The 24,013-nt window shown below is 40.5% G+C and overlaps 2 protein-coding genes across 4 annotated transcripts in view; both read left to right on the top strand.

Annotated features, from left to right (window-relative positions):
- The window catches only part of GUCY2C (guanylate cyclase 2C), a 55,634-nt gene extending 52,859 nt beyond the window's left edge, over window positions 1–2,775 (top strand). For all 3 annotated transcript variants that reach the window (XM_027680071.1, XM_027680070.1, XM_027680072.1), the window contains 2 exons: window positions 168–244; window positions 1,936–2,775. In XM_027680071.1, coding sequence (XP_027535872.1) covers window positions 168–244; window positions 1,936–2,110 — 252 coding nt within the window. In that variant the 3' untranslated portion in view covers window positions 2,111–2,775. The remainder of the gene's footprint in view (window positions 1–167; window positions 245–1,935) is intronic.
- Window positions 2,776–6,296: 3,521 nt separating this feature from the next.
- Window positions 6,297–24,013, top strand: part of PLBD1 (phospholipase B domain containing 1) — a 37,373-nt gene continuing 19,656 nt past the window's right edge. Inside the window, exons 1-4 of the mRNA XM_027680069.1 lie at window positions 6,297–6,492; window positions 12,130–12,349; window positions 19,070–19,153; window positions 21,024–21,162. Coding sequence (XP_027535870.1) covers window positions 6,414–6,492; window positions 12,130–12,349; window positions 19,070–19,153; window positions 21,024–21,162 — 522 coding nt within the window. The 5' untranslated portion in view covers window positions 6,297–6,413. The remainder of the gene's footprint in view (window positions 6,493–12,129; window positions 12,350–19,069; window positions 19,154–21,023; window positions 21,163–24,013) is intronic.

Raw genomic sequence — 24,013 nt, 5'->3', positions numbered from 1 at the left:
TCTTCTCACATCTGATTTTTAATCCTTTGCCATCAGCACCAGTTACTGAAAACAAGCAGAGGCAAACATGGCAATGTGTAATACAGTATTATTTAAGTAAATTAACTACAGGGAATTCCATTCTAATCCCAAGATTGTGCTTTCTTTTCCTTGTCATACATATTTAGGGCAGAGGAACAGAGATTACCTACTGGTTGACGGGTACTAAGGACAAGAAATACAATCTTCCAACACCTCCTTCTGTGTAAGATGGTCTTTATATGTGTAAAGGGAAGAGAAATCTCCATTCTTTGTGCTTTAGCCTTCATTGTTGCTCTCTGGCACTTGTTGTGGATTTTTTATATTATTGAACTTATCTTCAGTAGTTAGAGGCTTAACAATGTATATACATATAAACATGTAAATATTCATGACATGGGACTATGTGTGTGCTGAAGGTTATTTGTCTATATAAGCATATAGCAGGTTCATTTCCTTGGAGAGGAAGTAAGACCTACAGGACAAGTTGCTGATATAAGGGCAAAAGATGGACAGAAGAATGAAAAACATCAATATTCCCAAAAATTTAGTCCTAGTGGCACCTGTGTGTCACAGTACGGGAAGAGGATAACCATAACTGAATGTGCAGCTCTCTCTAGTACCAGAAAAGAGCCGGTGAGCTCTTGTAGGGAAATTTGTAGGAGGAATGAAACTTGCAGGATTTCAAGCAGTATTCTGCTACAAGAGGTGAACAAATTTACTGTAGCACTAAACAGGAACAGTCTTTAAAAATTGAACGAGAGGTTACCTTCTAACACACAAGAGAGAAGTTATCAGGAAAAAATACGAGATTGATGTCCTGGAACTGAGCCATAATTTTACATTAGAATTGAATAAAATACAGCAATAGTGGAAGGGTTGTTTTTGGGAAACTACGCAAAATTGAAGTCAAGAAAACTTGTTGCATTTATTTAGTATGCATTTTGCATGAGTACTGCGTTATTTCCTGCAAACTCGATAATTGTGCAAGTTTCTCACTTGAAAGGCATAAGTAAATGTTACAGATTACATCTACTACAAAAGTTTTCAGTCTTACACAATGTGCCCATTGCATGAATAAAATTCTCTGCCCATTTATTCCTAGTACATTAGAGAAAAGAGGAGGCTAAGCGAAAGATGAGGGTTTTATCAGGGCATTAGCAAAACAGAAAAATCAAGTTTTTAATCTATTACAGAATCTTATGAACTTTGTTATTTTTTTAATGGAAAGTACAAGTGTTTGAACTGAGCAGGAAATACTATCAAGACTACTTCTATGGTACACCTCTTTCATAAATTCAGAACTCCTTTTTTTAAAATTAATATGATCTGTTGAGACTATCAGAATTACCGAATTGCCAATTGTTCTGGAATTCAACTAGTGAAAGTCTCTCTTGAGCTGGATCACAGTGATGTTTTTGTTTTCACTTCCTCATATAGGACTGCCCCTTAAAAACTGTCATAGGTGTGGTACTCCAGCAAAAGCCAGATATACTGAAGGAATTTCCGAAAAGATGGCAACTCTGTTATTAAAGGTTGCATGAAGTTGAATAGTGGAAGTGCTGGTGCCAGTAATGGTGTTGAGAGCTAGAACCTATTTTGATTGGGATTGAATCTAATTCGTGTCTTCCTTTTCATGCAAATGATCATGATTTTTTTGGAAGGTCAGTAATGACACAGGTACAGATCTCCTGTGCAAAGACACTGATCTATACTACCTGGAAAACTCACATGGAAATCCTGACTTCTATTCCCAAATTCAGAAGCTGAATTTGGTCCTGTCCACTATTTTTATCAGTAGTGTGTGAATGTCATTAAGACAGATGTGGGATAGAAATATTTCAAAAACACTGGGGACATGGCGATCACTAAAAACATGTGACTCACTGAATTTTTTTTCCATCCTGTTGCTTTCAGGGAGAATCAGCAGCGGTTACAAGATGACTTAGCAGAGATGATAACCAATAGTCTTCAGAAAAGGGAAAAGGAAGGATCCAAGGCGCATGAGCTTTCACGGGTAGCTAGCTACCGATCAGGTACCCTAGAATACCTGCAATTGGTCAGCACAGAGAATTTTACCACATATGTTTAAAATTGGATGTCTAGCATGACTCAAGAAGCTGCAGCAACTCTCTGGAGAACTTCATGTGAAGGCTGGAGGCTTACACTTTCAGCTAGCAGAGAAAGAAAATACCTTTCCAAGCATCCTTTCTACTGTCTGACCTGCTATCAGTAAATCAAACCTCTCTTCACTGTAACATTGAAATTGTTGGATGACTTCAGTAGGACACATGCAGCCTGATTTGAGGTAAATGAAAATATCTGCACTTGAGTCTGGAAAATAGTGAGTTTTTTTGGTTTAGTTAGGTTTTTTTAACTGTGATAGCCTGTTCAATAATCCACTTCTGAAAATATTCACAGTAAAACCTTAATTTGTCACAAATTTTAAATGTTGTATTTAATTTGTAACTTTTATTTGAAGAAAGATTTGCTGTAATATATTTGAAAATAACATCAAATATATCATATGTAAAACCTGGAAATGTTGCTATTTTGCTTCTTCTGTTGTTTTCCCTGTGTCTCACATGTTTTGTTTAATCAAACTGACTTTGTTCGAGAGGCAACACTTCTGTTATTTACATTGGGAGATTACTCCAGAAATATGGTTTCTAAAGCTTATCTGAATCTCCTGGGCCTGAAAAATGAAACTTTCTTCTAAAACTAGACACTTTCATATCTCTTTACCACTTCTGCTTCTGCCCCCAAACCAGAAGTGAAACAGAAATTAAGGAAATAAAATTATCTGAACTTATTAACCTCAGAATCTTTCAATTCAGCTTTTGGATGCAGTTTCACAACCAAGCAGGTTTTACTCAAATGACTCGCTCATTAACTGACACCATGGCATTTATATTAATAAACAGCTTTAAAAAGCAACAAAAGCACAGGGAATGCATGTAAAAGAAAATCAGCATTCATATGAAGAAATAACATCTACTGAGTGAAACTTTTGCAAGGACCTTTTGTGCATTGGTGGCTTTCAAAGCAGAGCTAATTCTTTCACCATTGTCAAACATCGGTCAGTATTCAAACAATAAAATTGGTGCAAAACCATTGGTTTTAAACAGCATTTTTTCAAGTAAACATAAAAAAATTTAAAAAGAGTAAGCCAATTCCTGTGTTTCTTCTTTGTCAATATAAATTGTCTTTGTAAGAACACACACACAAAAAGAACAACGTAGATGTAAACAGATCTGGAATGCAAAGATTCCTGGAAAAATTAAATAATGAGGTGCCAAAGGGCTTGTACTCTTGCCTAATGAATGTAAATTCCTACACCCAAGAACACAATAGAGAGAAAGACCAGAAAACGTGTAACCAACACCCATGGCTTTCACATTATATGTAACCAATCTTAAACTCGAACTGGCACTACTACCACACCATCTTCTGTCTGTGACCTAATGGAAGCATTCATTTGGAGGATAGAAAAAAATTATTGGTATTCTAAAACTGGTATGTATTAGAAACAACATCAGCACAGTAAGTAAGTATAAAGCCTGCTACTTCCTGCCTCGTGGTGCCAGTCAACAAGTTTTGTCTATTCTTGGGTGTGAGGGCTCTGCTACTGGGCACCACTGGGCTATTACTGCATCTGATATCCTCAGCAAGTGTAGCTGTAATGCAGTGGCAAGTGCTGGACTCATCAAGCCTGAAGAAGCCCACTACTACTACTACTATCTCAAGCAGAGCTGTTCTGATCTTTGAAGTGACATAAGTCAATTTTTAAAGAGGAGTTTTATGGGTTTCATCCTTGACACCTCTACAAATTATTTTAGATCAAATGTCTGCTAACATTGATTGAGACAATTAATTTAAACAGTGCTTAGTTTTCAACAGCCCTTCTCTTTCCAGCATTCTTCAGATAATAAATTTCATATCTTTTTGTGAAGATAAATAGTTGCCTTAGCAATGAGTTGATGGACCCATCTTCTGATAGGTTTGTTTTCCACATGGTTCTGACCCTGCACGTATCTGTCACCTATACATCACAATAAAATCAATTTTGACTACTCTTTTTAAAAAATTATTCCTGAATTCTGGTTTGAATCTGTCTTAGATTCAATGTCTTATCATTGCATTTTATTGTCAAATGTTAGATCAAAAAGCACTCTACCACCAGAAATCTGTCAGTGAAAGTCCAGTCATCCACCTCTCCTGGTTGTTTTTTTTTAAGCAATGAAGTGTTATATTAAAAACCTAGTGTGAGAAATAATTTTGTTGTCCAAGTGGAAAGGATTTTAGCTTCATCACCATTCATTTGGACTTAACTCACACACACACAAAAAGGGTTTTCTGAGAATCCCTGGTCCGGGAGCATGTGGGAGCGAAGCTTTCCAAACACACAAGACTTTTGTAGCTTTGGGTCATATTCAGATTCCCTCCCACTTCATTTTTATCATACATAGAATCATAGAATAGTTTGGGTTGGCAGGGACCTTTAGGTACTGGAAGGTGCCATAAGGAGCCTTCTGTTCTCCAGGCTGAACAACCCCAACTCTCTCAGCCTGTTTTCATAGGAGAGGTGCTCCAGCCCTCCGATCGTCTTCGGGGCCCTCCTCTGGACTTGGTCCAACAGGCCCATGTCTTTCTTACATTTGGGGCCAAACAGCCAGGTGTGTTCTCACAAGAGTGGAGCAGAGGGGCAGAATCACCTCCCTTGACCTGCTGGCCACGCTGCTTTTGATGCAGCCCAGGATATGGTTGGCTTTTCTGGACTGCAAATGCACATTGCTGACTCATGGTGACCTTCTCGTTGGCCAACACCCCAAGCCTCTCTCTAGGCCTGCTCTCAATCCATTCTCTGGCCAGCTTGTACTTGTGCTTGGGATTGCCCCGCCCCATGTCTAGGACTTGCACGTGGCCTTGTTGAACTTAAAGAGGTTCACACAGACCCACCTCTCAAGCCTGTCAAGGCTCCTCTGCATATGTCATCCCTTCCCTCCAGCATGTTGACTGCACCACAGTTTGGTATCGTCAGCAAACTCAATGAAGGTGCACTCAAGCCCAGCCCATGCTGCTGGCAAAGATGGTAAACAGCGCCAGTCCCCATACTGACCCCTGAGGAACATCACTTGTCACTCATCCACACTCACCTCCTGTTTCGGCATCATGTATTTGTCCTCTCTGTCCTGCTTCTCACATGACTCCAAATCCTGTTTTAAATACTTTTTTTCTCCCATTATAATCCTATACAGGGAATTCTATGGAAACTATAATTTTGTGTTTTACTTCACCAGCATGGTCAAACTGAGAGAAGCATGTGACAGAGGTGAGTTTCTCATTTGGAAAAAACTTTAGAAAATATTCCTCCAAGGCAAACACACCATCCATTCATGATTAGACATTTAAGAGTTAATTTTCACTGGGAAGGCAAAAAAAAAAAGTAACAGCACTGTGTTTTATGCTTATCTCTAAGAGCAGTTCAGAACAAAGCAGTGATGGGTATGGAAGGATCCCTGCAGCCAGCAGTGGTGTTTCAGTGCTCTTACCCTGGGCTTGAGGCCAAGGCTTGCTACTCGGCCTGAACTCATTGGCATGTGACCTTGTTATATGAGGCTATTACAGGCACTGGTATCAAATTTGAACTGTCTTAAACAATTACTGAAACACAAAGTCCAAATAATAACTGGTTTAGGACAGTTGTAGAATATCCAACACTGGAACAGACAGAACGATAGTGCCAAAAAGACGATCTGAATCAATGGGGTTCAGACAACAACAGTGCCTAAAAATGATCTGGACCAATGGGGTTCAAGGGAAAACCCTATGGAAAGTTGTTTCTACCTGTAAAACCTAGGAAAATGTCTGTCCCTCATTTTTTCTGCTGGGACACACACGACAGTTGCTGTTCCCAACAGGGCTGAAAGCTGCCTTTCCTGTGATGCAAAACGCGTAGTTTGACAAGGCACCACCCTACTCCTGCTGCTTTTCGGAGGCCTTTCCTGATAAAGCTTCGCCCCTTTCTGGTTAATCACCGTTTGGAAGCCCAAGGGCGCCGTAGGCGCTCGCCTGGGGCCCCCTCCTCAGTGTCTTGCGAGGTCGGACCTCGGCCGGGAGTGACCCCCGCCACCAGCCAAACAACTACTGGGTCAAGAAAGTTGTCTCCAAACAACTACTGGGTCAGGAAAGATGCCGGCCGCTCCCGGGCACATTCCGACGCACATCCCGGCGGCCGGCGCGGGGGAAAACCGTCGCCCCGTCAGGGCCACCTCCGGCACGGGGCACCGCGGCCGGGGCGGGCGCCGGAGGAGGCGGGGGCAGCGCCGAGACCTGCCCTGAGCGAGGGAACTTCTTAAAGTCCCGCCGCCTCCCGGCGCTCGTAGGAGCGCAGGATGGCCCGGTCGGGTGGCGGCGTGTGCCGCTACTGCTGGGGGCTCGTCCTGCTGTGGGCGGCAGCGGGCGGCCGCGCAGGTGAGGCGAGCGGGGGTCGGGGGGGGGGCGGCCGGCACGAAACCCCCTCGCTGGGGTGGGCAGGACGGAGGGAGAGAGCCGGGCTGCCCGAGCCCCGCGAGTGCCCCCCGTCCCGGGGGTGCCCGGCAGTGCCCGGCGGTAGGTTAGGGTAGCCCGGCCTGGGCTGTGCCGCGGCTCCGGCGGAGGCAGCGCGGCTCTCCCGAGGGACCCGCCAGGCTCCGCGCCCCGCCTGGTGCGGCCGCTCCTCGCCGCGCCTCCTGCCCGTGCTGCCTGGGACGCGGGTGCGAGGCCGCCAAGTCTCCGCTTCCCGCGGCGGGACCCGCAGGCCGGGCGGGGTCTGGTGCCTCGCGCTGCTCCGGGAGCACCTCGTGCCCTGGCGGCCGGGCAGGGGCGGCCGGGCTGCCTCGTGGGTGTCCGGTGCTGGCGCTTCCAGAACATCTTCCCGGTTCCCAGAAGAGGAACCAAACTAAGGAATCCAACAGATGGGAAGTTACCTTGAGCTCCCACCAGTGCTGGCTTTCAATGTAATATGCAGGCATGGGAATCATTTAGGATGGACGCTTTGCTGTGGTGCTGTGGCCTACAGCGTGCTGTGACTTGTGACTGCAGTGCTGACTTGTTGGGTATAGGTCATGGTCTGTGTTTTGGATCTCTTAAGAGAATCACATAATGGTTTGGGTTGGAAAGGTCCTGCCATGGGCAGGGACACAGTATCTCCCTCTTCTACTGCTTTCAGTGAAGGTCTTAAGGGCTGGATTACGTGCTTATCATTTGGGAATTTCCGAGTTAATTTATTAATTGCCACAAAACAAGGAGAAATTCAGCTAACAGTTGTTTCAATGTTTGCAAAATGTTACAAGCGTGTAATTTTGTGGACAGTCCCTCCTCATCTCGCAGACCTAGTTTTCAAATTTTACCTGGATTGGCAAACACTTCAGTACTACATTAGCAGGATAGAGAGGTCAGCTGTGAATCATTCAAAGGAATGGGAAGTAAGTTTCGGGTATGAAGTAGAAATCAGTTGAGTATTAGCTGAAACTAATATCATAATTGAAGTACTGGTAGAAAACTACTAAGGAGCAAATAGAAATGCCTTTAGGCTATTTAATGGAGTAAACACAGCTTTCAACATTGTGAATTGTCTAAATTCCTTATTTTTTTTATTTGGTTCATTGTTCTTCAGCATTTTGAATGCCTTGAAGATTCTTCATCATACAGTTTGGAAACTGTTTCTAGAGAATGTTCTCTAATAAAAATGGCTTAAATTGAGGTACTCTGAGATTAGTAAAGCTACTTGTTGAACGATTATTTTTGTTTCCTCTGTGGATGACCTATATTGGGGACCTATAACTGTTTTGGCAAATCTGCTGTGTTAGCTAAGCTTTACTAGTAAGTATCCTTGTGAACATGAAAACCACACGAGACTGAAACTCTTAATTGATCGTTGACATTTGAATATTGCTTTTCTCTGATGTAAGCACAAATCAGGGGATTAGGCTTCAAATAATGACAGGCCTGTTGGAAGCAAATTGAAAAATTACTTAGACCTGAAATGCATGAGGAAATGGGATGAATTAAGGCCAGTAGAATAGGAAACACAAATAGCTTATATTCAACCAGATCAAGAAAGCATTTACTCCTTTATTTGAAAATTACTGGGCTTCATGCTAATTTCTTATGTGATTTAACTTAATCTCTAAAGAAGCCCTGAAGTACTTGATATTTGTTTTGTAATGGATTCCAATCATATCTGTATTTTGAAATTTCAATTGTCCTTAAGACATATTACAGCCTTTTTAAAATAGTTAAAAGGATGGTTCTTAAAAAAAAAAAAGACATGGACCTGTTAAGAGCGGGACCAGAGGAGGCCACAAAGGTGATCAGAGGGCTAGAGCACCTCTCCTATGAAGATGGGCTGAGAGCTGGGGTAGTTCAGCCTGGAGAAAAGGAGGCTTTGGGGAGACCTTGCTGTGGCCTTCCAGTACCTGAAGGGGGCTTATAAAAAGAAGGGAGAGGGACTGTTTACGAGGGCATGTAGGGGCAGTAGTTTCAAACTGAAAAGAGGGCAGGTTTAGATTAGATATTAGGAAGAAGTTTTTTACTGTGAGGGTGGTGAGGCACTGGAACAGGTTGGCCAGAGAAGCTATGGATGCCCCATCCCTGGATGTGTTCAAGGCCAGGTTGGATGGGACCCTGAGCGACCTGGTCTAATGAAAGGTGTCCCCACCCATGGCATGGGATTTGGAACTAGATGATCTTCAAGGTCCCTTTCAATCCAAGCCGTTCTATGATTCTGTAAAATTTTTAATGGGAAAATAGGCCAAGCTCTATCAAATTACAAAATTGAATGGAAACATCTTTATTTCAGGTTGACCTGAAACATTTAAATTCTACACTGAATCTTAGTTGTAGGAGAGGATATACTGAAAACAGATGTGCAAATTTGTTCTAGATTTTTTTGTATTTCAGAGTGATGCAAGACTAGTTTTCAGTGAAACAGAAGAGTGATATCTTGTGGATATGTATTTAACAGAAGGGTTGATATATCTTTAAAAGCAGGCAGTTTGAGGGAGGATTTCCTCCAGTCCTTACTGACTGCAGAAAGGAGAAGAAACTCTTATTTCCAAACTTGTTCTGTCATTGTGCTTTTCCACTTCTCTCTCCAACCACACAGTGCACTGGTGGTTGTGCTAGAACTGTGTATTGCTGATGCTGTGCAGTTCTCCTGGCTGGCTCATTGCAGGGATGGAAAGGATGATTTCACTGACCTACCCTATCCCCTGGGATTTTGACTCATTCGTTGCAGTAAATACTGTGTTCTTTGGTGTGTTATTTATATTATTCCAAGCAACACTGTTATGGAATAGTCACACATTATCACTTTTTTTTTTTTTGTTCTTCAGAGCCCTAATAGGTTGCACACCCTGATGTCTTAACTTTGATGATAAAAGGATGATTCGTAGGTTCATGGAGACGTTGCATTTGATTTAGATGCAAGAATTTACCAATACAACTGCTGGGATAAGAGATGCTAGGGCCCCTGCCTCAGCCTCCAAAAATAAATATAAGAATGCCAGTATTATTCAAGGGAAAGGCTCCTTTTGTTTCAGAACTCAAACTGGATTGTTTGGAAATGTGCAGTTGCTTCTTGTATATCTGTATTCCATACTATACTTCAGTTCTGTGCCATACTATTCTTCAGTTTTCTTGGCAAAGGTAGCCCTGCTCGTTTAGATGAACACAACAAAATTGTAACAGACTAGGTGATAGCAAATGCTTTGATTACATTGAGGGGTAAGTGTATTTGAAGTGTACACCAATTTATAAGCTTGTTGTTTTAATTCCAACTGCATCAAGGTGAGATGAGATGATGAGTGACTGAAAAAAAGAGTCAGTAATGGGAAATAGTGTTTTCCAGCATTATCGTTAAACTATGTCTATGACAGCTACCTTGATGCTATTCCTTTAAGGGCCTCTCAAGGTTTGTTGGAAATTATCCTGTAATTTAATGTTTCCCCTTCTCTCCCATCCTCTTTGAGTCCTGGTTTTCTTCAGTTTAAATTTGTCATGTAGTGAATTTGGGGCAGGGCAAACTCCAAGGGTAATTGAAAAGTTTGTTCTGACTTTTGAAAATAGCTCTGCATGTTCATGCTCTGGCAGAGCATAAAACAAAGAAACCCAGCCTGCCGTGTTAGAGTACCTGTGTCAGATAGGTCTGTCTGGCATTGGCATCAACTTTCTTTTACAAAAGAAAGGAACAGCTGTTTTGCTTTAGGCAGAAGAAAGTTTCTCTGACATACCTATTTAGTTTGTGGACACTAATAACAATACCCAGCTGCCCTGGTTCCTGTTGACTTCCTGCCACCTTTCTACAACCTCCTGAAGAGATGGGAAGATGATCATGCTTTGCCTTGCTTTGTTCTTGCTCTTTCTACCCATTCCTCAACACGTTTGTGTACTGGGCACATGGCCTTTCTCTCCTCTGCCCTGTAATGGGCCTCTTGGTTGGAATCAGCCTTCCCATTTGCTGCTGGACAGGCAAGTTGTGTTCTGCACTGACCCCTTGCACCACTTCTTCTCAGGACCTCCCTTTCCCTGACTTTTTTGCTGTGTAAGGTTTAGCCTTGTAAGGTGACCTTCGGCTCTCTCCAGTGATGGACCGTATCAGCCTGTTCTTCTGCTTACAGATTTTTCAGTCTGCGTGATTCCCATGTTTACTCTTAACCTAAAGTAGAAATTACTGCATGTATTACTAGAAGATAGTTAAGGAGACAACAGAAAACTAAGCACCTAGCTGCTTGAAGAGTTACCCAAAGTCTGTCATGTTTCAGTCCTTTAAATAGCCTCAGTACCTGGCAGATGAAAAACATGTTTTTAAACACTGTGTTCCAAGTCCCTGAAATGACTTAATCTCTAAATATTCATGTAACAACTTCTTTTCATAGAATGGGGGAAACTCCAAAGTTTTTTCACTACTAAAATTCTTGTTCTGCTAATGTGTCTTCTGTTCCTATGAGAAGTGTCTCTAGTATATCATGAAGACTGACCTAGTGTGCAGTGGTACAAAGTCTGGCTGGAGACTGGTAACAAGTGGTATATGCCAGTGGTTGATACTGTTCAGCATCTTCCTTAATGACCTCAGCAACGGTGCAGAGTGTACCCTCAGCAAGTTTGCTGATGATACACCAGAGGGCTGTACAGCCATTCAGAGGGACTGTTTCTGAGTTTATCCCTTAAAACTTTTCAAATAATTCTAGGAACTCTGACTCATAATTTTTAAACTCTTTTCACTTAAAATACTGTATTAGTGATTTGATCACTCTTGAATAAAGAGCTGATGTAATAATGTTCCATTTTAGGGAAGATTCAGTTAAAATTGTAGGGTGTGGGGTTTTGGTTTTTTTTTCTGTTTGTTGATTTGGAAAGCAGTGTACCTTTCTCTTTGTTCTTCAGCTCAGCAGGATTAAAACATCAGTATGTGGAACTCTGAGCAGTCTAGTGCCCTTACTTCCTGTTCATTTTACACTTGGGATTGATTCTGTTCCAGATGGGTGATGGGCATTGCGTGTCTTAAAAAGGATTGCATATGTGTGGTGCTTTTGTCTTTAAGCGTGTGATCCACTAAGTCTTAGTGCTTCTGTTATGCCATCTCCAGGATTAGTTGCCCAGAAAGTCAGTTTTGAAAACTTCTGCAATTTTTTGAATCTTTAGGTGGAAAAGAAAGTCAACAGTAGCTTATAATCCTTTGCAGTTCCTAGGGCATGCTGTCTTCTAAAGTTGTTTTCAGTAAGGTTTGTATAGATTGTTTTCTGGACCAGGTAAGGAGATTCTTTTCTGAATTTTATGTCAACACTCAGCTATGCTGGAGCTCTGCACTGAAAGAGTTGTAGATAATGTCCAGAAGAATAATGTGAGAATATTTAGTTGTAAGGTTTTGTAAAGCTCCAGTTGGTTCTCATGCCTTTCTTCAGTACATTAACATTAGTGTTGATCTCCATAGTAGAACTAAACGTGACGGAGAGCTATAAAATTAACTTTTTTAAATTGCCAAAATATTGCCTTGACATTTCAGTATTGGATAGGAAATACCTACTTATATTTGTTTGTTTCCCTTGCCCCCTTTCTTCTCCACCATAGAAATCCGCTATGCAACTGTGTACTGGAATAAAGCTGAAAAAACACTTCAGGTCAGGAATACACTGGACAGGAGTGGAGATGCTTATGGTTTCTACAACAACAGTATACAGACAACAGGTTGGGGCGTCCTGGAGATCAGAGCAGGCTATGGCAGTCAGACCTTAAGCAATGAAGATATCATGTATGCTGCTGGCTTCTTGGAAGGCTATCTCACAGCTCCGTAAGTATCTCAGGAAGCAACTCAGTTTATGACACTTCAAGTGGATTTCTGTACTTGTGAGGTTTTTTTTGTTTGCTTTAATTTCCCTAAATACCCATCCATTTAAACTAACCATACATTTTGCAGTTGTATGCTGTTCTTTTAATTAGTAGTAGGCATGAGGTATAGCTTCTTCATTATGGGATCAAATATGCCTTCTGCTTCTCATTCTCTCTCTCCAACACCTTGGTGAGATAGATGAGTACTGCATCTATGTTACTGACTAATGTAATCACAAAATAGTGTATGTGTAAGGAAGTGCATAAGCCTTGTGTTGTAAATAATTGCAAAAGGGGTAGCAAAAAAAGTAGTTATTTCCCCAGCGTGTAGTTAGGTGACTGACCAACAGCAGATGAGACAGTTGAGAGCAGATCAGTCATGGAGAAATGTTGCTAGCAAGGTCTGCAGGGCTTCCTTAAGGACCTTTTTCCACAAACACTGTCAAGAAACTGCTGGGGAGCAGATACCAAAACTTCACAGCATGGGAAGTTGTTTTGGCCAAACTTAAAAAAAAAATAATATACTGATAAGCCTGAAGGCAGTCTGGTGTATGTCCAGAAGGGTCAGTGTTCTCCTGAAAGCCCTGAGGGACTGAATTTCTCCCACTATGAAAACTGACTGAATTTTGTACTTTTTATGATTCCAGAGCAGGGTTTTTTTTCCAAAGATAAACCAAAATTAAATAAAAAATCCCTCCCAACCCACAATACATAACCCCAAACAACAGCCAACCAAAAAAAATAATCCCCAAACCATACCTTGTTCTTTCCTTGACTCAGTTGGAAGACAGAATGACACTATGAAATACTCACTGGTAGTAGATGACAGTGCTAGGTTGGACTTAATGATCTTAAAGGTCTTTTTCAGCCTAAATGATTCTGTATAGCTGGTGATGTAGCTAAGAACATCACACATGGCTTGTTGTTCAAGCAGCTCCATCTTTTCCTATGACTAAGTTGACAGAGGAAAAGAAAAATTCCAAAATTCTGATGCATGGCTGGGGAATAGTTGGGAGAGGTTTGCGATGGCTGCAGTGACATGAATTTGGCTTTGTCAGCTTTACTTTCAGAACACTGAAATAAATACCCACAGACTGTGTTGAACAGGTCAGCAAGGGAAGGTTGTCTGAATGTTTGTCAGATATGGCTTCTGGATAAGATAATATTAATTTAATCAAGAAGATAATTTAAGATCAGTTAATACTTATGGATAGTTCTCTGATCACATGATAATGTCACTCTAGTAGTCTCTGCTGGCAAGGCAGCTAAGTCCCTGGAAGCATGCTAGGGAAATTTAATAAAGTAATACTTGTCGAAAACAAAACACTTCTGAGAGGAAGAGTAAAGGAATCCTAGAGTTTTGAGCACACAACCTGTACTCCAGGCAGGAAACAAAATTAAATACATGAGAGATCTGAATGTATATTGTTGGATTATTTGGCTTGAGAGGTTCCTGTTTTGTGCTATTCAATCGGTTTACGTAAACTATGTCTGGATCTGGGCGATGCTAGCGTAACATTTAGAATATTGTTAAAATTGGATATTGCTCAACAGATTTTTTCATTAGGGCTTTACGTAGGTGTATTAATCTCTTAAGTGATTAAGCTTAAGCTTTGTCATACTATAGGTAGCTCAGGCCATGCTAAGCCCGATTAGATGTCAGATAGTGTTCTAGTAGCAACAACTCATACCCTGTTGCTCTTCTGCCTCCACAGTAGATTTATGTGTCTTCCTGGCTTTTAAACAAACATAAATATATGCCTGTTCCTTTAAATGTGATTTGAATGTGAAACAGTGTCTGCAGAGGCTTATTTGCTGTCTTAGTCTATGCTGAGTTTTAGAGGAAGGAGATTTTCCCCCTTGGGTTTTTTTTTCCCCATGGGTGTTAAATGAAGATTCACAGAAGTGAAGTTATGCAAATTATTCTGCTCAAGGCTTTCACCTTCTCCAGGTCAGGTGCTTACGGAGGTTGGTTCCTAGCCCTGGCTGTTGTTGCTGTAGGGCTACCAGCACTGGGTGGCCTTTTGTAGAGAAGTGAATATAGCAGAAATAGTAATGAACAGAGATCTTAAAATCTGTGGAAGTGAAGCTGAGGGTTTGTAGCAATGTGGAAAAGTAGGGCTTGAGACTTCGGCTTTTAAACAAAATGGGAAATTCAACTGTTTTAAAGGAGATTAAGTGTGAGAGTGGGTTAAGATGCAAAACCGGAAGTAGCTAAAGCCTTTCTTTTCTGGGGAAACTTTTTGAGAAAATCCACAGAGAAATCCTCTGACAAGTGCAAGACCCGAAAATGCTTACCATCACTAAAATGACTGTCAAATATTATACATACCATTTGAATTTGGGTTTTTTGCTATGTCTTTGCCCCATTGTACGTCTGTAAATGCAGTGGAAGCATATTTCTCGCTGGGGATGATGAACATAAGCTTTTTCTGTCAGGTCATTTAAAGCTATTTTGGATAAAGAAGGTTTTTCTGTAAACTAAGAATACCTTTTGAAAATGCTTCAACTACGGAGCAGAGATGAGTTAGTGATGTACTCTCTTGACCTTTGAGAAGACAGAGAACCTTATTACTTCAGGTAATAAGGCACGACCTTGGTAGATTTTTATTTGGCAAACTGCAACTAATGAATCCTTTTATATGCTGTGTTTGCAATTTCCTGAATCGCAGGAGAAGTGAGAACTCTCTAAGTCTGCAGATGTTAAGATTGCTCTCAGAGCTCCATTTCTCTTTCATCTTGCCTAGAAATTCACAGGATCCTAATTAATATGCAGGCAGAAGTTCTATCTTTGGGACAGTTAAGTCTTCTGAAGTAACACCAGGAAACAGCCTTTCTCAATCTGTAACTCTATTCCCATCAGACTTCTTGGCCCATTCAGCCTCTCTTCAGGGAAACTCTCCAGCACCATCACAACTTCCCTTATGAGAAGATGTCTCTAAACACTCTCATTCCACTTTTGCATGCATTGGTGCCCACAGTAGCTGCACTCAGCTCAACCTTCCTTTTGAAGGACTTGGTAACAACAAGGGAGACTGTAAATAGGTGTTTAGCTTTAGGGAAGGCTCTATTTGCATTGACAGCCACTTAGCTGCTAGAGTGAAGACTCCTGTGTCAAATGCCTGTACAAGCACCTCAGGTGGCTCAGGCACAGCCCTCCAATGTGAAAACATTGGGTATGCTTGGTAATTGAAGAGCCCTTTAGCACATGGCTACCTGTTGTCTTAACTCCAAGGTGTCCAGCTGTCTTGCATCCATATGTGGTAATGACTCACCCTGAAATCCTACTAGGAAGAGCTCTGATGTGATGCATTAATAGGAAGGAAAGGTTGTGAGCTTGATCCCAGGTTGAAGCACAGGTTCCTGCAGAAGCTGTTGGGTGAGCAGGAGCTGCGGCTTGACAGTGCCTGCAATTTGGAGACCTTCAGGAATTCTCAGCTAGCTCAGTTCTCATGTTACACTTAAGGCATGAAGGAGAGTTTTAAGACACAGCTAGGCCTCATCATGTAAGCAAAAGAGTGACCAAGTACCTCTCTTAAAAACATATGCTTTGCCCTTAGTAGGAACCTAAGCAGACTGTAAAACAACCACACTAAAAAAAAAAAAGAATATGCAGAATATGAAGTATGCTACAACTGGTTTATGTCAGATTACTTGGGAAAAATTAATCTCATCTCTAGCTGTATAGGTCTGTTGTAGAAAAAGTGATAGTTCATCTAGTCAGACCAGTTTACCAGTGATGGTAGAAACATAAGCCTTTTCTAGAGCATGCTTCATTTTTCCGGTGTTGGCACCTGATTCAGATAGTAGCTATCTGTTTTGAAAATACATAGTTAGGGATTGGATTAATTGAATCCTAGTGTCTGTAGTGTCTGGGGATCCAGACACTTGTTTTTATCCCCGGTCTCTCACCCCTCTGTAAGGTCCAGTCCTATCATCCAGCCAAAGATACTTGCTCTGGTGTTCTTAGGTATGAATTCTCTTTCTCCATTGCAAGCTGAGAAGTGTTAATGAGGCCTTACTTAGTGGCAGAGCACATCCAAATCTGTGACGTTATTTTAAATAGCTCCAGTGGGGGTCTGCCAGGGGCCTAAGAGCAGTATTTTAAATTTGAAGCGACATTAATTTTACTCTTTTCTGATACAGCTTCAGCTGACCTGAATCCTGTCATCTTCCTCAGTAATTTGAAGAAGCAGGGCTCTGCTTTTCTGTTTTTAGGCTTTGAATTCTTGTCTCAGATTTGTAATTACCTTGCATTTGGCTTTAGATGTAGTTGCAAAGCCTTACCTTACTAAAATGATCCAGTTTACTTCAGAGAATAATACCCTTACAAAACATGCCAGCCATGCACACAGAAGCTCTGTTAAAGCAAAAATATTAAAGAGAGAAACTAGGGGAAAAATTCGTGATAACATTGGTTATTAAAAAACCCCCAGTCAATACCAGGAATTGTCTGTCCCCTATTAAAATATACAAGACTGAAAGCCATTAAAGAAGCTGTTTTCAGTCCCCTGATTCTGAACTAACCCAACCTCTACATCAGTCATTACAGCTTAAAGATACTGCTACTGTAAAATCTGCCTGTGTTGCATAACCTTTGAGTGCAAAATAGAGAGTAGAGCTGATGGTTGAGTCTGGAAGCCTGATCATTTGTCCTGGCCTAGGACAATACTTAGAGCAGTATCCTAGCTGTGTATCCTCCTCAACTGCTTCTAATCACTAAATGACCATCTGCCAGGTGAACCAACTCCTGCTGTTTGCTCCACATTAGTGACATGAGTGCTCTGATTTGTAGCATGGAGTAGGCTAAGCTCTAATTTCCTTCCTAAAATTGCTTGGGATTTTTGTTGGCTGAATTCTCTGTGAATTTGCAGGGGGGGAGAATATTCATCTGTCTCTTCAACTTTCTTATCCTCTTCTAGAAGTAGGTTATGATTATGTCATGTAGTCTTGTGTTATGTGGAAGATAGGAAACTCTAGAACTAAAATTAATGCTGTAGCTGCAGTTTCATGAAAGGTATAATGGTGTAAAGCTGCTGAATGCTCCTCTCTCTTGCCCCAGCACCTCCCTCCACAGATCCCCTCAACTTGTGTCTGCCCTTTCATGCATCAGTTAATCTACTAACACAGTATAGAGCTGTCTTTTTGCACCAGCTCTGTTGCTCATCTGTTGGCATAACAACCTAATTCAAACTACCAGAAAAATAATTCACATTTTTGCTGGGTTAATGTTTTGTCTGAATGTGTGCAAACAATTACATTTGGTAGTCAGAATGGTACCAGAGCTAAGATAAGAAGCAGCAGGGTCATGCAATCAGGTTCATGCAATCATCTGGGAATGGGGCAAAGGAAATAAATAGTGGAGAAGATCAGTGGATGATTCTCTAATCATCAGCAAACCATTCAGTCATCTGTCTGTATTCTCTAATTATCCCCTGAGGGGAAACTGGGAAGAGCTCCTGTCTGCATCCCTCCCAGAGAAAGCTGTTCTCATGATTTTTACTATCGGAATTCTGTCCTGCTGGCATGTGCTTACCTTGAGGCTGGTATCTCTTTCTCAGTGCTGTTTTCTTTCTCTCAGAATTGGTAGGAGATAAATTTACTGATGATTGATGTAGTTCTATCTCTATCAACTCCAGACCTCAGCGAAATAATTCTCTGCTGATTTCACCCTTTTTATTTTTAAATTTAATCAGTGACTGAAGAAAAAGAATTAGTTAAGTTTGACCCAAAATTAAGAAATGTTGAATTTCTGTTTTGGTTTGAATCAATTACATTTCACCTAAAATGGAAGGATGACTTTAATATCTGGATTCCTGAGCATTTTTGGTAGTTGATTTCATCTTGAAGGACCTCAACAAAACAACCAAAAAAGCCCTAACCAACAAAACCTTTCAACTTTTGTTTCTATTAGCTAATGGGGATGAAATGGCTACCCAAATAAAAAAAACATCACAAGAATTTTAATCTCCATAAAGCTGAATCTGTTTAGGGCTGGCATGAGTGGGAGTTTCTGTGGGAACATATAGGATCAACTTATAGTGCTAATAATGCCAAGATTGTGAGTTTGATCCCTTGGGCCCATTCATTTAAGAGTTGGACTTGATCCTTGGACTCAGAATATTCTGTGATTCTATACACACTTTAAAATGGGTATATTTAGCTTAATCAGGAAGGAAGGCACATGGTTAATGGCAAGTAAAACCTGCTAGGTATCATGCTGAAATTATCTCTCCAAATAATGAAATTACTGAATTGGCAAATTATATTATCTTTACTCTTGTGGGTTTTTTGGTTCCAAATAGAATAGCTTTCCAGAAAACTATTTTTGTTGTGCTTTGAATTAATGTGCTAATGCTTTCAAGATGCTTCTGGCCTACAGTATTCCCTGAATGTGCAGTTTTGCTATGAAGTAGTTCAATCTCATTCTTGCTTATTTTTGCATTATGCAGCAGTTCGAGCAGGCATTGACAAGGTCATTTATTTTAAGTTAAATTTCAGCAATCCATTTGTGTTACCTTTGCTGTTTGTCATACACTGGAGTAATTTCTGCGAGTAGGAAAAGCTTACTTTGTGGACTGTGTTGCTTGTCTGTCAATGCTGTCATTGTTGATCAATGGGTTGGTAAATTGAAGGAAGGAAAGATGCAAAAGAATAACTCCTGCTACTCTTATTCTTTCAGGCACATGTATGACCATGCTGCAAATATGTACCCACAGTTAATTAAGAATCCCACCATCCGAAGTGGAGTTCAGAATTTTATGGCGTATGTATTTAGTTACTAAAAGTAAATTATTCAAGACTTGGGGTTGGAGGGTGACAGAATTTTCAAGGTGTTTTTATTCTCTTCCTATTGGGATAAAAAAAAATATATGCTTCCTTTCCTTCTGAATGAATGTCATTATTATTAAAAGAAGTTCTAAGTATACATGAAGAGGGGCATACACTCTTCTTAATGCTGATTCTTTCAAAGAAATGTTTAAAACCATTGCTACAAAAGGGTGTGGATAATGTCAATGAGATCTGAAGGTCATTCTAGTAAAAATCCTTTTCTAAAAACCTGGTATTTTGAATGTTACTGAACAGTGATCTCTTGGCACCTTAATCTTTTTAGCATTGTGTATCCTTTCCTTCCTCTGTTAGGTTAGTCTCTTATTTTACCACTGATGTAAATTCTGTTCTAATCAGAAAAGTCCTGACTCACTTTTCTCTTAAGCTGTATAAATCAAAAGTAATTCTGCTTGAATAATGCAGCTACACTGGTGGGAAACCACAAGTGGGAGAAGAACCAAGCCAGGTACTGGAAAACTTAGCTGTGATTAACAATTATTTTATCTCCTTAGACTTATGTTTTTTTCCATTACAAATACTTCTGTGAAACTGTCAGTTCTGGGGACTATTTTTTTCCATCTTACCCTTGTTTTGTGCTTTCTGCAAGGGGTGATATATCTGACTAATTCTGTTATTGGTGCACATATATAAAGTTGATTGGTTTTAGCTTATCCAAAAGGCAGGCAAAAAAATCTTAGCGCTCCCTTGCTATTATTCTTCAGCACTGCTGTGCTCCTCCTTGTGAGAAAAATCTGACTATGTGTATGGGGTTTTTTTCCCAGAATGACTCAACTTAGCAGTTTTATTCCCTAAAATGCATTGTTGGATGGAGGGGGGCAATACTAGGTGGCCTTGCATTGTTTTTCTATTGCATATATCCTCAAAAAAAGTAAAGCATCACTGCTTTATAGTAATTTTGCAATATGAGTTGCTGCACTGTCTTGGAAGTCTTTAGCCCTGAATACTCTGACCATATCACTGTTTCCTCCAACATACTTCTTGCATCTTGATGCTTCTAGAAAGGTAAGTCTGGTTGGCTTTATCATCCATATACCGCTGGAAGAGTTTGCTTCCTTGACAGGTTTGTTCTCTCTATTTTGCTACTTTACATAGTGCTGGATGGATAGATACAGGAGGATAGAAGAGGCCAGAATCTGGTCCCGATTTCCAAGGGTTCTTTTCTGGCTTCTTGTGCATAGCAAAAGAGGGAACTCTGAGAGATCCTTGTAATATTGGCTGCTCCTGCCCCTAGAGTCTGTTGAGCTTGTGTTGCCTCATGCTCTAAACCTGGGTTATTTGGCTCTTGACTGAATTTGCTTGGCCTCCCACCTTTTACTAAGAGGAGCATAACAGTGGTTCTTAGACAGTGTCTGAGCACCATCAGCAAAGCCTTCATTGCACTTGTAAATAAGGGAGAGAGCTAGGCTCTTCAATTGTCAATCTGTTTCTGTTCTTAAATAGACACTTAAAAGGGAATGGTTCATCTGACCTATCAAATGCTTGTTTCCCTTTACTGACTCTATGGGAACGCTAGACCTCCTATAGGAAAGTCCGCCACAAAGGTGGAGTCCAACTCATTCTTTGATACTAAAGACTGGTAGAAGCATGTGAATGTAGGGTATGTTGCATGTACATTTACACATGGAGGATGTAATGTTTATATCTGCAGGATTTCCAAAGCATGATTTGCCTCAAAACACTAGTAAGGTTGGATCATCTGAGTCATAATATATTTGTCCCTTCCCTGCATTATCAATTACACTCTAAAAACCCAAGAAAACCCCAACCTGTTTGTTCCTCTGCAGGAAGCAAGATCAATGGACAAGACAGCAAATCAGAAATAATAAGGATGACCCATTTTGGAGGCATGCTGGCTATATTATTGCACAGTTGGATGGTCTGTACATGGGAGCCTTCGAGTGGGCTAAACTACATAAACAAACAGTAAGACTATGCATCTCTTTTTCGGTAGCTGGGGATGGGATGTCAGTGGACAAACATGGGAGAAGGGAATCTGCTGTCTAAAAATGAAAAGTAGATACTTAGTGACAAGCACTCATTCTGCATGCCAGTCTACAAAATCTTTAGTGGCTGTTCAATATAGATAATGTGACTGAGCACTTGGGTCACATAACCACAGATCCTTTGCAGTGGACTTGGAACCCTGGACTTATTAGGTTGGGGGTGGCTTTTGTATCCATGTGTGAATGTTGGGAGGACAGACACTTTTAAAGTGCTTGTTGCCGTCAATTTACAGTTGTTATTGAGCAAATGACCCTCTGGGTATATGGAGTACCTACAACAGCATGAATCAGCATGTAGGGAGTATATTAAACCTTTTGTTTGTATTTCCAAACATCAGATTTGAAATTCTAAAAGCCTCTATATTTTTTATGTTGCTAAATGTCGTCTCCTTTTCTGTCTCTTAAGTCTCCAAAACATATGGTTACAAAATACATGGTCAGTGCTGTGACAGGCCGAGTGGGATTGGTTTGGGGGTTTTGTTTAGTGGTGGTTTGTTGTTTGGTTGGTTTTTTTGTTCCCCTTTTTTTTACATTCAATTAAAATTGTTTTCCAGATCATCAGATTGTATGTAATTGCAGAGCTCCTTTAACTCCTGTAGAGCATATGCTGTCCTAAAGTCTAATGTCTAACAGATTTTTCAATGTGAGAGGGAGGACTTGAGTAATTGTAGTTGACCCTTTTTGCCTAGGTTTAACTATACCAAGAATTTTGAGGAGCTGGGAGTCCTGAATTGTAAACAATTGCATTTTAGTAAAGTGTACATCTTTCTTGCATAGAATTTACTCCGGGACTTTTGTGAATGGGGACTCAGCTCAAACTGGAAAAAAAAGGTGTTCACAGCAATGATCCATCCTGAGGGATCTGAGTTTATGGGGGAAAATACTAGAAACCTTGACTTTCTAGGAGAAGAACTCATTAATTCCCTTTCGTAACACCTGTATCTGAAGAGCCCTGCAAGGCTCATCAGTTTTTTTTTTTTTGGCTGCTTCAGAATCCTTTAGATTCAGGTGGGGGGAGGGGAAAGTGCTAGGTTGTGTCTGAGTTATTTCTTTGTAATAGGCATGTCCTACCTCCAAGATGTGTTCCCTGATGCTTGCTTATTTAACTGTGTATTTGATACTAAAAAGCACTGACCTCTGGAGTGTCTGAGTAATTTTATCCTCTTTTTAGAGGCCTTATCAGCATGCCTATATAAAAACAGTGCACTTAGTGAAAGTTCAGATAGTGTTCAGGCTGAAATATTTGTGTGTTCCACTCTTGAACTATATGCAGGGGATATATTTTTTTTTCTTTTACCAAATGTGCCTGCAGCAGTTGATGAGATTTATTTTGACTCTTTTCTATGCCAGTCACAATTTTAGTTTTGGACATTATCACTTACATTGAGATCTATATCTTTTTATTCAAAGCAAAAATGTTCCCTGTGTATGTATTTCTCATCTGAGATGTGCTGCTGTTTCCTCTGTGTGCCAGAGCCAATAAGTTAGCATCAGTCTCTTACCTTTGAGTACATTTTGGACAGCTGCTCTTGCACCTAGGTGCTGGTTTTCCTTGGCATCAAAGTAATACCTGACAGCTCTGCAAAAGTACAAGCAGTTCATTTTGTTGAATACCATGCTACTTTTCAAATAATTTTGGGAGATTAGGCTACACCAGTGCTGTGTGTGTACATATTTACTGCTGTTAGCATCTTCTTCAGGAAAAAGAAGACTGCTTGAAGACTGCTGTTCCAGTCTTACATGGGCAAGGAAAACAGGTGCAGATGCTAAGTTGCTGACCAATATTCTAGCTTCCACACAAACATTTGTCTGAGCATCAACCCAGCTTCTGTAAACTGTTGGCACTTAAAAGCCCTAACTAAACAAACAAACAAAACAAACAAGAAGACCAACAGTATCTTATTTCTTGTGATTAAAGAAGTCTGCCATCCAAAGAGGCTGTTGTCAACTTTCCTTTTCCAGTACATATTATAAGAATGTTTAAAAGGTTCTTTTATTTAAATCCTTTAAATTGTTAGTAAGTAGAATGTTTGGCAAATAAATTCACCTAATAGATGATTTTTTCTTATTCTTAAGAATTGTACTTTGGTTCAATTAATCCAATCGTTTTGATATTTTGTTGGGTGGCAACTGCAGTAACAACTATGAGCTATTTACATTACTCAGTTCTCACCTTAAAAAACCCCAAATTCTACATGCTTTTAAAAGCAAATCTCATTCCCATTGCATGTTTTCCTCAGTGCTTTGAAAGTCTCTTCTTATATCTATCCTTTGGTAGATACTACTTTTGTTTAATTAAAAAAGAATCCTTTCCATGTGTTTATTCTTTTAGGATTATCATCATCAGGAACAAGTTTCTTTTGATATCTAGTAGTGCGGTAGTTTAGATTCATGGTTGTAATGAACATTAGAAATATTCAAAATACCTTGTGTGTGAATTGTGGTGTTTTCCTTTTTTACCCACACCCAAACAAAATGAAAGAACCCACAAAAAACCCAACTAAAACTCAATATGTGACAGTTTGTATTTTGTTGCCAGATGTTCTACCTGCTATTGGGAAAAACTGTGTACTTCTAAATCCAACTAATTGCTCGGTATGTACAGAGGGCTATTGCTCCCATTACCCATGGCCTAAAATAAGAATAAATGCTGTAGAAAAAAGGCTGGGAAGCTTTTTCCCGTGACTCCCAAAATACCAGAGACAGGAGAAAGAGAAGGGGAGGAGGAGATGGATTTCTAAGTTCTTATGTTTCTCCCCTGCCCATGAATG

The sequence above is a fragment of the Neopelma chrysocephalum genome, unplaced genomic scaffold (assembly GCF_003984885.1).
Source record: "Neopelma chrysocephalum unplaced genomic scaffold, ASM398488v2 Primary Assembly neopelma1_59, whole genome shotgun sequence".
In the NCBI taxonomy this organism is placed as follows: Eukaryota; Metazoa; Chordata; class Aves; order Passeriformes; family Pipridae; genus Neopelma; species Neopelma chrysocephalum.
Note: the sequence above shows the minus strand (reverse complement) of the source record. Positions and strands in the feature narration are given on the sequence as shown.